Genomic DNA, 15,527 nt, shown 5'->3' with positions numbered 1-15,527 from the left:
GTAGATCGTGGATGTGACACTCCCATTGAGTCCTTTGTAGTCTAGTCCCCGAATATAGGCGCACGTAGGGTTTGGTTACGAAGGAAGAGCAAGCTATGTTCTTAATCTTCCTTAGTAATATCCCTTATGTGTCGATATGATAATGATCTTAGCAATGATTACTAGGTATAATTGCACTAATCAATGTATGCTTTGACTTGTAATTAAGAATGACTTAGGAATTATTTCTCTAATATTCTACCTGACCATGCTAATGTCATAGAAAGGAGTACTCCGAGTGATTTATTATTATTATTAATCAATACTTATTATATATCTTATCATATGACTTACCCCTGTTATGAGTAGAATATTGGTTATGGTTTATTTCTCCATCAATAGTATAAGTTATCAATACATGTCCATGCTAGACCTTCCCTGTGGTAAAAATAGAAATAACGATACTTGGAATACTCTCGGGTAAAATGCTACAATGGTATATTATCTGTGCGCTTGCAAATCCTTTTCATTCATATATTTATTTATTCTTTCTAGTCACATAATTAATAAAGAACTACTAGTATTATTCTAGTAGTAATGTTATGTAGTACCAACAAGTATCTCTGACATCATAACTAGGGATGACAACCTAGTAAAGTTTGGAGATATAGGTTTATAATAGGTGGCTACTTAAAACAAGTGACACGTTATTAAATACCAACAAGCATTTCTGGCCCTGTTACTAGGGACTAGATTTAAAACTCTATTCTTAGTAGTGATGCTAACAAATGTTAACAATGAGCAAATGTTAAGCTTGGGGGATTTGTTGGCGGTCCTTAAACGACAATATCCGACCACTAGTTACTATCCAAAATGGGAGAAATAAACAAACTTTTGACACATATGCATTAACTATTAACCTAGTTCCACTTGTATTGGAAGAAACATGTTTTGCAGGGCACACATTTGAATACAAGTGGAAAACATAACAAAAGGCGCAATCCAGAAAAGCACAAAAGAACCAAGCAAAGGCCAAAGCAACTGACAAATCTAGGCCAAGCACCGATGTGGACATGGCCCAGGCCCACCCAGGAATCGACCACACAAAGGCGGTCCTGAGGCAGACCCACCAGGATACGGGCATACTAGGGCTGCGGCCACACCCCAGCTGCTACCACCTAGGCCCGACTTGCTCTAGCGGTTGCATGGCGGCATGCAACATTAGTCCACGGTGGTTTCCTTATTTTCCTACACCAAACCAACCATGGATTGGTATAAATAAGAGGGTAGAGCTCACCTTCAACACACACCAACATTTGGAGCTACACACCTCACCTCTCTACTTGTAATCTTCTAGTTTTTAGTAGTAGTTTGGAACTCGGCAAGAGCTACCTTGGAGAGCTTGGCTCCTTGGAAGAAGAGATACATCTTGGTATGAATACTATGAAGAGTTCTTCTAAAGTCTTGCCCTCATATTTTCAATATAGTAGTGCTTATAAACTAGAGTATAGTTTTCATGTTATAATCATGACATATGAACTAGCATATAGTTTCTATGCTATGAGAGTAACATGTAGAACTTTATGCCTAATCATTCATATAACTTATATGAGTAGAATTAGAGTTAAGTTGAGGTGGCAGTTCTTCGTGCCTTCGGGTGTGCCCAAGTCCTTTACCTATCGATCTATAGGGTCAGGGGCCCGGGGTGATTTGGGTAGTTTCTGTGTAATCGGACGTGGTGCCTGGGTACATAGGAGCTGGTGAATGCATTTCCTACTCTCCGGTTGAGGGGTAGACGGCAGGTGGTGATAGCCATGTCTGTCCCTCGTAACCCCCCACGTTCAGGTAGGGTGTAGGAGTCTAAATCGTCACATGAGGTTGCTGGTAGACCAGTACTTAGTGGCCTCCCGACCTATCTTACACTTAGTTCTAACTCTAATTATGTAATTTGTATGATCATCAACTGTTCTTTGCACGGCTATATTAGAACATGCCTGCTCTACTTAGGAACATTCTTTTATTCTTTGTTTTCCTTTATCCTTGAGGTTGGCCCAGATGTGTGTCCACTATCCTAAAAATACCATTTTTACCCCTGTCATAGACTATTGGTTTACTAATGCAAGTATGTAATCTTGTTCATGCTCATTCTAGACTCTTATCCCTTGCCCTCCTTTGGGAAAATATAAATAGCGATACCCTGAATACTTTTGGGTGAAATGCTACAATGATAGATCCGTGCGCTTGCAGATATTTTCTATAATCGTTAAGAACTACTGTAGTTGGTGTTTCTTGGCGGCATCGCTAAGGTTAACTCAATCTTAATGATGGTGTTAAGAAATACCAACTGGCATTTCTGGCGCTGTTACCAGGGATGGACTTGAAACCTCCATACTTGGTGATTGCGCTAAGAAACGCCAACAGTTTCTTCAACACATTATTGTAGCCTTTCAGCATGAGTTTGCAATGACTGACATGGGACAGCTTCATCACTTACTTGGTGTCTCCATCGCCTACTGTGATGATGGCCTTTTTCTCAATCAGCGGCAGTACACTCTGGACATCTTGGAGCGTAGCGGGATGACTGCTTGCAAGCCCTACAGCACCCTCGTCGACTTGCACTCCAAATTATCTGTTGATGGTCCTCCAGTCGCCGACTCTACTCTATATCGCAGTTTGGCTGGTCCACTACAATATCAGACTTTAACTCGTCCGGATATTGCCTATGCCGTCCAGTGGATATGCCTCTACATGCATGATCCACGTGAGCCTCATTTTGCTGCTCTCATGTGAATACTATGGTATTTACATGGTACTCTTTCCCTTGGCTTGACTATGCATCGCTCTCCGCCAACCGAGCTTGTTGTTTACATTGATGCGGACTAGGCCGGATGCTCTGACACTCGCCGCTCGACCTCTTGCTACACGGTGTTCCTCGGTGATAACCTGGTGTCCTGGTCTTCCAAGCGTCAGCACACAGTCTCCTGGTCTAGCGTAGAGGCCGAGTATCAAGCCGTGGCCAATGGTGTCGCTGAAGCTTCATGGCTTCGCCAGTTACTTAGCGAGCTCCGCCACCATCTCCGCCATGCCACTTTGGTTTATTGCGACAATGTCAGTGCTGTCTACCTTCCCACGAATCTGATCCAGCATCAGCGCACGAAGCATGATGAGATTGATGTCCATTTTGTTTGGGAGCGTGGCGCCCTCGGTTAGGTTCGGGTTCTGCATGTCCCCACAACATCCCAGTACGCCGACATCTTCACCAAGGGTCTCCCAACGCATGTATTTTAGGAGTTTCGATCCACTCTTAACGTTTGTCGTGCTCCTGATAAGACTGCGGGGGAGTGTTAGCGATAGCTTTGCATACTCTATATTTGGAGTGTTGCCCATTCTTGTAGAGTTGAGTGGCTGCATGTGTGCACCCTGTGTTGAGTGATTGTAATCGCATGTGGACTGGCTCATGTGTCGTCCCAGCTGCCCATATGTACTGTGTACAATCCACGGAATAGAATATGATTCATTCCCATTCCTCTTTCAGAAGTATCTTCGCAATAAAAAAGACAATAAATATATAAACTACTACTAATGTTTTACATATTTTCTAAGAAATTATTTACACATACAAACATTGCACAACCTAACCACCTATCGCCCCTCTGATAACACTGTCATGCTCATGTTATTCATAGAGCTGCTAGTGTTTTCTCCTCTTTCCTGGGCTTCAGAATACCTTAGTGAAAAAAATACAGGCTGTTTTGGAAGTGAAAGTGCTGTAGTTTCATTCTCCAACATGAACACCACTGATAACATATGAGTGGCCTGCTATTTGGATTGTCTTGCACACACAAGAGTCCTATGTGGATACACCTAAAAGCTTCATCTTTCAAACAACTCTTGACAAGGGATGGGTCTACTAAATCCATTGCCTTTCCTTCATTCCATAAGCTCCATGCCTGAACCAATCGAATCAATTTCATGGAACGTTAATAGTTTTTTTGTTGAATTGTAAAAATTTCAAGCATGCCATTGTACTAACATAAGCTAATAGATTTGGGAAATTCATGATGTGGGTTAAACTAATCTCCAAATCACTTCTAATCTCCAAGAGTATGACACCAAAGCTGTATGAATCAGACTTGACAGAAAAGGCGCCATCCATAGCATATTCAGGAGACATGTAACCACTATTTAAGGATTTTAGCACAAAGTAACAAGCTTATTAAGTGTATGAAAACAAATAGTTATTTTAAAAATCTGAGACACGGACTACTCACTATGTCCCAACAACTCGATATTTGCTTCATGCTGGTTTCTCCGAAGATTCTTGCAATACTGAAATCTGATATCTTAGGGCTCATATCTGCATCCAACAATATGTTGCTTGGTTTGAGACCTCTGTGAACTATCATCAACCTTGAATCCTGGTGGAGGTAAAGAAGCCCTCTAGATATTCCTTTGATTATCTTGAACCTTATCGGCCAATCAAGGAGCTTTTTGCTTGCAGCATCTACAATGGTATATTATAAGTAAAGTAAACCCATGGTAACTATGGCTACTCTCTCTTTTTGTAAAAATAAAAAAATTCAGCATACCAAAAATGAAGGAAACCAAGCTTTTGTTTGGGAAATATTCATAAATCAGCAATTTCTCAACTCCACAAATGCAGCAATCAAGAAGTCGACAAGGTTTCTGTGCTGCAATTTGGCAATCAGAACTGCTTCATTTCTGAATTCCACTGCGCCTTGCCCAGAACCCTGACCGAGCCTTTTGATTGCAACGTCTTTCTTCTCTCCCAGCATACCCTGCACGATTTCACCATTAGTAAATTGAAAAAGAAGTGGCAAAAGTTTCATACTACTATTGTTCAAACTAATTTTTTTATTACCTTGTAAACCTTCCCAAATCCACCAAGCATATTGTCTTCAGAGAAGTTATCTGTTGCAGTAACAATATCTTCGAAGCTAACAAATGGAAGCTCTAGATTTTCATCACCAAGTTCATCTGACGTTGGCCTAACAGAAATGTCAATCAGTATGAATCCTCTGCTAGTACTTGTTAGAGTAATTCAACAGGAATTTTGAATTCTGAATCATTCTGACTATCGAAGTGGCTCTACCTCTCAGTCTGCATATCCAAACAAGGTACATGGCAGCGGCCACAAGCACGAGCAGAGATGCTGTAACCGGAAGCACGATTTTTGCCACATCCCTTATCTTCCTGTTAGCTGCACAAATATGTTACACAAAGTGAATAGATGATCTTTTTGTGAATGCCGAATGTAACGGATGGTGAGACTTTTCTTCTTAATATTTCTTTCTTTTTGTCATTTGCGAGGAGAAAAGTATATGCAATTGAGACCTGGGTAACTGAAAGTTACCTAATTCAGATTTCGCCAACCTCAGGTAGAGATCCTGCCCCTTGTCTACGTACCGGACGCCAACAATGTTATCCTTCCACATGACGCAGCCACTGCCATCACCGCCTCCTCGGATGTCCGCAGTGGCATAGGCCACGCACGAGCAGTTGGAGAGGCACCTCGCCCTGCACTGCTCCAGCGTCGCGTGCATGTCCACCGTTGTGTTGTACGTATCGGGGAGCTTTACTCTCCGCACCACCATGAAGTCGTCCGTCGTCGTCCCGTTGCCGCACTCCAGCGGCACGTTCCTCCGGCACCTGCCTCCGGACCCCCTCATGGTCATGGACCACTGCGAGGGGTTCACGGCAAGGTTTACAATACCGGTAAGAAAAAAATTTCGATCCCCAACAATAAATACGAAATTTCAGAAATATCGGTTCAAATTTAAATAAATTTAAATGGAGTTTTAAACAAATTTGGCAACATTTCACTAGAAAAACTCTATAATCCATCATCCATCATAAATTTATATAACAACGAAATAACATAATATATCACAGAAGTAGAGCCGCGGTAATACAGTGTGCTGACGGTGGGCGAGCTGCATATACTAGTGCCATCCAATGTGTGAGTGAGAAAATTAAATAAATTTGAAGAAATTTAGGGCTTTGATAAGACTAGATGATATGGAGGGTCATTTTAGTGTGGTTTGGTGTAATTTTAGAGTGAAAGATGAATTTAACCGAAAAAATTTGACCGATAAAAAAAAATTCGGACCTCAACGAAAAAGACGATATTTCAAAAATTTCGGCGATATTTCGCCGAAATTGTAAACCCTGGTTCACGGGGCTGAACCAAACGATGCAGCTGCAGGACAGCGTGGACAGGGCGTAGTCGTCGCAGACGTCCCTGGGCGCCTGCCCGAAGACGTTCCACACCCGGCTGGAGGGGTCCCACGCCAGCCGCTGCAGCACGCTGACCTCGTTTAGCACGAAGCGGGAGAAGGGCGCGTCGGCCGAGGTGTTGAAGATGTATAAGCGATCTCGTTGGGGTGGACAACGACCTGGTTGGAGAACAGCTCCGAGTACGACGGCATCTCCGGGACGCCGCTGAACCACAGCCCGTTCCAGGCATAGTTCAGGCAATCGTTTGCTGCGCGATTATCGGGTTTTCTTGGTGCAAAAGATGCCCAAAATAAGAGTGAGGATATGGAGTTGTTTTTTGATAAAACATGAGGGGTTTGACCCCCTACTGGAATTTATTAACATAGAACAATAGTAGTTCTACAAACTGGGATCAAGAGACAAAGAAAGTATGGAAGAAAATAAGAAGAATTACACAAATGCATCTAGCCATAAATCTATTCTTGGGTGAAGAGCAGCCTTTGCCCGTAGCTTAACTAGGGCAAATTCCTTCTTGAAAACTTCCTTGCAGCGACGAATGGAGTGAGGAATGCCTCTGAAGATCATATCATTGTGCATCATCCAAATGGACCAGCACATAGCCACAATAATCTCCATAGAAAAGGGTTGATGAAGTTGCACCTTCAGACTTTCAACGATCATACAAGGATCAGAAGAACCAGGTATTACTGCAGAAAGAACTGACCAACAAGCAGTAGCAAAAGGACAATGAAACAGGAGATGGTCCATCTCTTCTTCCACGTTCAGGTGACAGAGGACACAATTATAATCTTCCAAGTGCATATTTCGACGTCGAAGGAGAGCTCTAGTGCTCAGCCTGTCCTTCAATAGTAACCAGAAGAAGATTTTGTGCTTATTTTGACATGCTGAACGCCAAAGCCATTTGAAAGGTGTGAAGGGACCTGTCGATAGCCAATAAGCATTCTGTAGGCCTTATTGGAGGCAAAAGCAGAGGTACCCCAAATATATGTCCAAATGTCAGGTGAATTTTGAAGCTGCAATCCTTGGATGAGATTTGAAAAGGAGAGAAACTGATCATAGGCCTCCATGGACAGGGGTAAGTGGAAGAGGTCATCAATGAGTGGTGTAAAGGCTGCCACAGACATTGTAATCATAGTGTTCTTAGCAAAGGAAAACAATTCAGGGAACCTGTCACTGCAGATATCAATACCCCAGAGATAATGCCACAGGAAGCAAGACTGTCCATCTTGCAAAGACAAAACTGCAATCTCTTTGTACTTGCTAACCAATTTGAGGATGTCCCTCCACCAAAATGACTCCCAGAAGGACCAAAAACGACGACTAGAGGGGGGGGGGGGGGGGGGGGTTGAATGGGAGCCGCAAATTTCTTTCGAAACTTTCGACCGCTGTCCAAAAATCACCACCAAACACACGAAGCAAACACCGTGATGCCCTCGACCCAAAAGAGAGGGTGGATGTTCCCTAGGAACACAGCGGTACACCACAAACGAGCACAAAGCGTTTCCTGAACTGAAGAAGAGAAAATGAGATACTCAACTCCTATTGAGAAGAAGCGAGTTCCCGAATCTAAAATACCCAAGCCAACTGGTGACAAGAGTATCTAGATAAGTTCCTTGGAACGATAGAAACCCATCGCAAAAGGCGGAATGTGAATCTGAGGTCAAACGACCGAAGAAGGGCTGCTGAACTGAGTGCAGTCAGCCAATACCGGACACGTCCGGTATGCTGAACAGCACAGAGCGACTTTGGAAAAAAATCAAAAACCTTAGCAAATTATGTCCAAAAATTATGAAATTATAGCCACAGCTTCTAGACACCTTGAGGTAAGTCTCCACCAAATTTCAGATCCAAACTCGAAAGTATGACCTACCGGACATGTCCGACATTCATACCGGACGCGTCAGGTATTTTTGAGCAGTTCTCGGGTAAAATCGATTCAATACCCAAAACTCAATCAAATCAACTCAAAATGACTTCAAACTTTGTAGAGAGGGTTACCATAGAGTTTGTAGGCTACTCCTGGAAGCTCATCACCGAAGACAAAGCTAATCAACGGGAAAACAACTAATTGCGATGAACCTTAGTTTTTCAACCCTAGAACTTGATTCGCCCCGATCTATGAACTCATAAGGAATTAGATGAAATTCTTTGGTGGAAGGGATCAACTCACGTCCTAGTCCATCTCAGATAAAAAAGAACGAGTCAAAACACTCTCAAAATGATGAATCGAGCCAAGAAAGAAAGGGGAAAAATAAGAATGCGGAGAACACAAACACGATTCACAAAAGCAGCTCACAAAATCGAATCCCAAAGGACACAAGGAGGTTAGGGCCTCCATTCCCAACCAAAATCACAAGTTCAATTACACCGGGACACTAGTTCATCAGTGGATCTCTTGAGAAGAACCTAGAGAGCGGAAAAAACTATGGAGATGAAATGAAATGGCAAGAGGTGAGAGAGATTGGGGCTCTCTCATCCTTATTTATCAGGGCTATTACACAATCCCAAACACGTCCTAGATATTTTGAGTCGAACCACTTAACCTGAGGATGTTATGGACCAACCCAAGATAGTCTTCCTCCGATGGCCACCGTGCCCTTCATGAGATAGCTTCGCCTCAACGCGAACTCCTCAGTGCTGCCACGGGCCATCCGTTCCTCCTCGGAACCTGTGCCCGGGTTTTGAGGCCAAACCCATGAAACCGTCACCTAATGGTTTTGAGGCTCAACCCACCAAACCGCCACAAGTAGCAAACTCCATACGCGTCCCCCACCACTCGATGCATGTCACCACCATCCTTGACCGCCCAGGTGCCAAGTCTTCTAGACCCTCGCTTGACTTGCACGTCCGCCGTTGAAAGGATCAAGATGCCCAAGAGGGGGGGGGGGGTGAATTGGGCTAATTCTAAATTTTCTTGCAATAATCAAATCCTAAGGATAGCCCAATTAACCCCTTGTGCCTAGAAAAGTGTTTATATCAAACTAATGCACAACAACCTCTCAACCTAAGTTCCAAACTTACTCTAGCAAGCAATTCTTATGGAAGTAAAAACAAGTATTGAATTGCTCAAAGTAAATGCTCAAAGTAAGTGCTCAAAGTAAATAGAGAGAGAAAGGAACGCGGCGATGTTTTGCCGAGGTATCGGAGAGTCGCCACTCCCCACTAGTCCTCGTTGGAGCACCCGCGCAAGGGTGTAGCTCCCCCTTGATCCACGCAAGGATCAAGTGCTCTCTACGGGTTGATTCTTCGACACTCCGTCGCGGCGAATCATCCAAAGCCGCTCACAACTTGAGTTGGGTCACCCACAAGCTCCGCCGGGTGAACACCAAACTCCCAATCACCACCAAGCCGTCTAGGTGATGGCGATCACCAAGAGTAACAAGCACGAACTCTCACTTGACCACGCGAAGCCTAATGAGAAGATGGATGCACACTTTGCTACTCTTGATTTGCTAGTGAGGCTACTCTCTTGGATTCTCAAATCACAAACACCTCACTAGGACCTTGCTCTTCTTGGCACTCACAAACGTGTTTCTCAGCTGTTGGAATGAGCAAAAGATGCTCCACTCATGAGTGGAGCTTCTATTTATAAGCCAGCCTGAAAAACGAACCGTTATGAGCCTCTGCGGGATGACCGGACGCTCCGGTCGTGATGACCGGACGCTCCGGTCAGTTCAACCCGTGAACCAGTTTTCTAGTGATGACCGGCCGCTGTCAGGGTTCGATCAGTACCGACCGGACGCGTCCGGTCGCTCTTGGATGCTTACTGTAAACGACCGGACGCTGGATACTCAGGGTCCGGTCATACTGACCGGACGCGTCCGGTCACTCTTTCCCAAGTCTAGACCCTTACTGGAGTCGACCGAACGCTGGCCCTCAGCGTCCGGTCACATGACCTCCCAGCGTCCGGTCACACCAGACTTGATCTTCATGGTCAAATGAACTGACCGGACCCTGCGGCCAGCGTCCGGTCGCACCGGAGCCAGCGTCCGGTCAGTGTTTGACCCTCCATTCACTTCCAACTTCCGAACATATGTGAATGAAGTTTGCTCCAAAAGATCTTAGGCATTCATAGGAGCTACCTAGAGCTAGTTTTAACAAGTGTGCACCACACCTAACTCACTAGACTTAACTAGGTCAAGCTACCTGTTCATACCCCCCTTCATAGTACGGCCAAAGGAAAAACAAAGTCCTAAACTACTCTAAGTGTCTCTCCAACTCTAATTGACACTTAGAACTAGTTATCCTTAACCTTGTCGTCCAACCTTTGAAAATCGAAACGATTTCCATCGTAGGGGCATGACAACCTTGATTGCCCAATCGATCTCCATTACCATGACCTAACTTAATTGTCTCTGCAAAACACACGTTAGTCATAGTAATCTTGTATTGACATTAATCACCGAAATCCAAATAGGGGCCTAGATGCTTTCAATCTCCCCCTTTTTGGTGATTGATGACAATACCACCTCGAGTATGTTATGGAGTGAGGTTTTTGACCGGCTTGGTTCATATAAGCTTTTGTCAATAAGAACAAAAGAGTTAGTCACGCTTATATGACCCAAGCCAACACAATGTACTCAAAGAATATGAATTAAGCATGAGTACAAATAACAAAGCTCATTTGCTTCGAAGTGTAAACGCGGAAGCAAAAACAAATGAGCATTACACAGGTGATATGACATATAGATAAAGCAAAGTAGAAGTCACACATGTCAAATATCACAACCACGTAGATAGCACTATCACATATAAATAAAAGTATGCATGAAAGTAAACACACGAATGCATAAGTAATAGTGTATCACACAAATAAAACTCCAAATGTATATAATAAGCTAATACTAGATAACTAGCTCCCCCTAAAACTCGCTCCCCCTAAGTCTACATACTCAAACCCTCTCCCCCTTTGGCGTCAAACACCAAAACCTAGGGGTCGGACGGCGGGGCTGCAGCGGACGAGTCGGGCGCTGAAGTACGTGGAGCAAGATGGAACTGGGCGCCATCATCATCTGACCCAGAGCTCTGAACTGACTGACCCTCTAAAGCAGGAAGTGTCGCTGAAGCGGTCTGGGTCTGAGCTGGTGCTGCCTGTGAAGCTGCAAGTATGTCTGTCGTAGGATCTGACGAGGCGACAGACGAGGGGAGCCTCTGAGTAGTCATGATAGCTGGAGCGGCTGTAGACGGACCGGCAGTATGCATGTGAGGTGGAGTAGGCATGCCGGTCAACTCACTGAATGATGCTCCAAGACTCCTAGAGACTGACGACTCAGGCACGAATAGTGAGGACGTCTGCTCTGGTGAGAAACCCGTGTGATAAGGAGTGAACTGCGGGGCTACACCAGGTGAGGCTAACCACTGGGACACCTATATAGGAGGTGAAGGAAACTGAGCTGGAGGCTGTCCCTGACTCTGAAGCCCGATGGGCTGTACTGCTGGAGTCGTCGAAGTGGTAGGAGGCTGTGCAAGCTGGGACAAAGTCTGTGGCAGTGGGATCCCAATGGCTGTCACTACATGCTGCATGAATCCCATGAGCTGCTGCTGCATAAGTAACTGCTGGTGCTGAAGGAGCTGCTGCTGCCGCTGAAACTCATCCTGACGAGCCTAAAACTGCGCGAAGTTTGTAGCTGTCTCCTGTGCCTGTCGTGTCTGATCCTGCTGCATCCGCTTAAGAATAGCAATGAGAGCGGGGTCTGTCTGTGGAGCAGGTGGAGCAGAACTGGAGCTACCTGCCTCTGCATCGTGTCTGCGTGGAGGCATCTGAGGTATAGGCTGGTAGTCGTCGTCGGAGCTGTCACTGTACTCACTCACCTCCTGCTGTGCCTCTAGCTCCTCCTCCTCAGTGGCTGCAATCCCTTTGATGATCTCGTCCTGCTGAGCTGCGGACTCTGGCACATCGGGACGACGGCTAGGCTGTCTGGGTGCCGGAGGAGTGGCGTGTCTGATCCTCTGTGACAGATTGTAAGCTAGGAACTCTGTAGTGGCACCTGTATACTCATCCATCATGCCAGGTGGCTTATCAATCACAACTCTGCGGATGAGGAACGTGATCCAGTGAGCATAGGGAAGCTGCCTGCGACCCTTGAATCCCTCAGCTATAGTATCCTCCATCTCTGAAAGAAGGAGGTCCCAGATGTCAAACACTGTCATCTGCATGATGGCATTGAGAAGCCAGAGCTGTAAGCGAGTCAGGCCCTCCCTGTATCCCAACCTGGGAAGCAGTATCCTCCTGATGATGGCCTCTAGTATCCTCGCTGTAGGAGTCAAGTCACTAGGGTTCCTGCTCGACCCCTCACCAAAAGGCTCCTTGAAGCAATGCCGCACTAAATCTATAGGGGGCACCTGCCCTCCATGAGGACACCTGGGAGGCCCCTGCTATCCATAGCAAACCTCATGCATCTTTACAGGCTGCTCCTGTAGTCTCAGTATCTCCCTAGCTCTGCCACTAGTCACTCTGTAGTCTTTGCCGTTGAAGGCAAAGTGAATGAATCTGTGATGAGGATCGATGTAGAGCGAGGCATAAAACTGACGGACCCAAGAAGGTACATATATCCCTATCCGTCCAATCAGATCTGACAGTCCTGGCAAATATGACAAGTATTGCCGAATGCCCTCTCCGGCTGCTGCCACAATGGACTCTATCTGACAGACCCTTTGTGATCTGAACACTGCCCCACTGTTAAGATATGCATTGTAGAAATCCTCCTGCAGTGGCGTGTAGAACCCCTCAGCTGCTCTCTCATCCCTCCTCGGGGGAAACCAGACCTCAAACTCAACAAACCGCAGCTGCTGAACCTGCCTGGCTGTAGCGGCCCTCAGGTCGAGGTGAACTACTGGAGGTGGACCCTATGGTCTGGGTGGAGGGCGTGAACCCCTGCGCTGTGTAGCTGGCCGCGGTGGAACTACAGCACTGGTACGACTCGAGTGGCGTAGCTGAGGTGCCGGCTCGGTCTCCTGACTCTCCTGAGTCTCCTGGGCTGGCTTAGGCTCTGCTGATGGGGGCTGCTGCTGTGCTGACGGACCCTCCTCAATGGCAACCCGTCGTCCTGCAAGCGTGGCAGTCCCAGCTGGACTACCGTGACGACGCTCAACCTCCTCAATCGCAGCTCTGACTGCGGGTGAAACTGGCTGATCTGCAATGACAACTCCGCTGCGGGTGCCACCTCTCTCGGCACGCTCTGCGGCCTCTGCAATAGCTGCTGCTCTCGCTGTCTCTGCGTCGGGGTACTTCCGCTTCTTGGATGTTACCTGCTTGGTTGACTTGCCTTTAGATCCGGCTGGCTGGCGAGGCGGGGGCCTCCGATCATCATCACCTGGGCCACCACCAATATTCTTGGTGCGAGCCATCTGAACTGACAAGATGGTGAACTGTCGCTGATGAAGATCAACTGTCAAACTGCCGCTTTCGAGGCTTGGCCTCGATCCTTACTCACAAGCTTGGCTCCGAGTTAACTGCTAACTGCCAGACGAAACACAACAGAACCGACTCGCTGCACGAAAGAATAGATGGATATACAAATAAATACCATATATCTAATAGATGCGAAATCCTAATAGAGAAAGCAATGTAGATGCGAAATTGAATCGAGTGGCTTTCTACCTGACGATCAGCGAACCGAGAAGAGATAAGATATCATGCGGGGGATCCTTGGAACCGGGCTAGGGTTAGGTCAAACGCCCAAACAATGGGAGGATAGGGCAAGAGCACTTGGCGAAGATTTGCAGCCTTGGCAACGGTGGAACGACGAGCTTGGGCGCGAGGAGGCCGGCGAGGAGCGGAGCAGGCGTGGTGGCGCGTGGGACGGCGGTGCTCCGAGATGACTGGCGCGGGGCTCGATGGCGTGCTAGGCCGGGGCGCGAGGCTCGGCTGCGGGCTCGGGGAGGCTGTAGCGGCGCGGCTAGGCAGGGGCATGGAGGCTCGGGCGCGAGGTGAGGCGCGAGAAGGCGGCGGCGCAACCGTGCGGCGGCTACTTGGGCTAGGGCACGGCGGTGGCTTGGGTTAGGTCAAGGAAGAAGAAAGGTTCGGATAAATAACCCCCTAAACGCGACAGAAAAGGAAACGGGAAAAGAGTCCTTAAGACGCGCGAGTTCCACTGACCGGACGCTCCGGTGGTAGCGACCGGACGCTACCACCCAGCGTCCGGTCGATTCCAGAGAGGTCCAAATCCTCTGGAATCAGGACCGGACGCGTCCGGTGGTCCATGACCGGACACAGGCAGGGTCCGGTCAGTACAGTTTGATCTTCCTCCGATCGATCGGACGCTGAACCCTTTCTGACCGGACGCACAGACGCAGCGTCCAGTCACTCCTTCAACAGTAGTTCACCTCCTGTGAACTGACCGGACGCTGAACAGCAGCGTCCGGTGCAGCGTCGGGTGCACCTTTTCCAGCAAATCTTCAAACTTCCTTCGCGCTGCCTGTTCCCAATCAAGTCCCAACTTGAATAAGATCCAAATAAACACCAATTGGGACTGATGTGAGTGACCTCTCTCAAACCCTCATATTTTTCAAAATATTTTGCCTTAGGCTATAATTCTTTTTAAGAAAATAGGCAACAATAAGGCAAATGGAACAAAACGACAAAGCGAAATTCATGCATATGTAATACTTGTAAGTAAATCTAGTTGCTTGTCAAGTTTGATCCAAGGTTAAGCTTCTTCACACGCTTTTCGGCGGTTATCTTAACCATGTTAGACAAGCCCTATATGCATTTCCACAAATTAAACATGTTGTATATTACAATGAATGCAAGGGACAACACAAGCTTAATTTTTTGTGAAGGTACTAAAATCAAGTACATTGAGCTCGTTTCGCAATCTACAAAATGTAGCCTCATCTAGCGGTTTAGTGAAGATATCCGCTAATTGATCTTCGGATCTTACACCTTCTAGTGATATATCATTTTTAGCTACATGATCTCTTAGAAAGTGATGGCGGATATCTATATGCTTGGTGCGAGAGTGTTGAACCGGATTATTTGCAAGTTTTACTGCACTTTCATTGTCACACAAAAGAGGTACTTTCTCTAGAACTACTCCATAGTCTAGTAAAGTTTGTTTCATGTATAATATTTGTGCACAACAAGCACCCGCGGCAATGTATTCCGCTTCGGCGGTGGACAAAGCCACACTATTTTGTTTCTTGGAGGACCAAGACACAAGTGATCTACCAAGCAAATGGCACCCTCCGGATGTGCTCTTTCTATCAACTTTGCATCCGGCGTAATCCGAATCGGAATAGCCAATTAATTCAAATAAAGCTCCTTTGGGATACCAAAGGCCAATGCTTGG

At 46.3% G+C, this 15,527-nt stretch overlaps 1 protein-coding gene and 1 pseudogene across 1 annotated transcript; one reads left to right on the top strand and one right to left on the bottom strand.

Annotated features, from left to right (window-relative positions):
• The first annotated feature begins 2,451 nt into the window (after positions 1–2,451).
• Positions 2,452–2,769, top strand: LOC136495496 (uncharacterized mitochondrial protein AtMg00810-like). Its single transcript, XM_066491416.1, has one exon. The coding sequence runs from the start codon at positions 2,452–2,454 to the stop codon at positions 2,767–2,769; it is 318 nt and encodes a 105-aa protein (XP_066347513.1).
• Positions 2,770–3,621: 852 nt separating this feature from the next.
• Positions 3,622–7,038, bottom strand: LOC136495495 (receptor-like serine/threonine-protein kinase SD1-7; annotated as a pseudogene).
• Between the last annotated feature and the right edge of the window lie 8,489 nt (positions 7,039–15,527).

Source organism: Miscanthus floridulus, chromosome 12, assembly GCF_019320115.1.
Source record: "Miscanthus floridulus cultivar M001 chromosome 12, ASM1932011v1, whole genome shotgun sequence".
NCBI lineage: Eukaryota > Viridiplantae > Streptophyta > Magnoliopsida > Poales > Poaceae > Miscanthus > Miscanthus floridulus.
The sequence above is the reverse complement of the archived record's forward strand: the minus strand, read 5'-3'. Positions and strand labels throughout refer to the sequence as shown.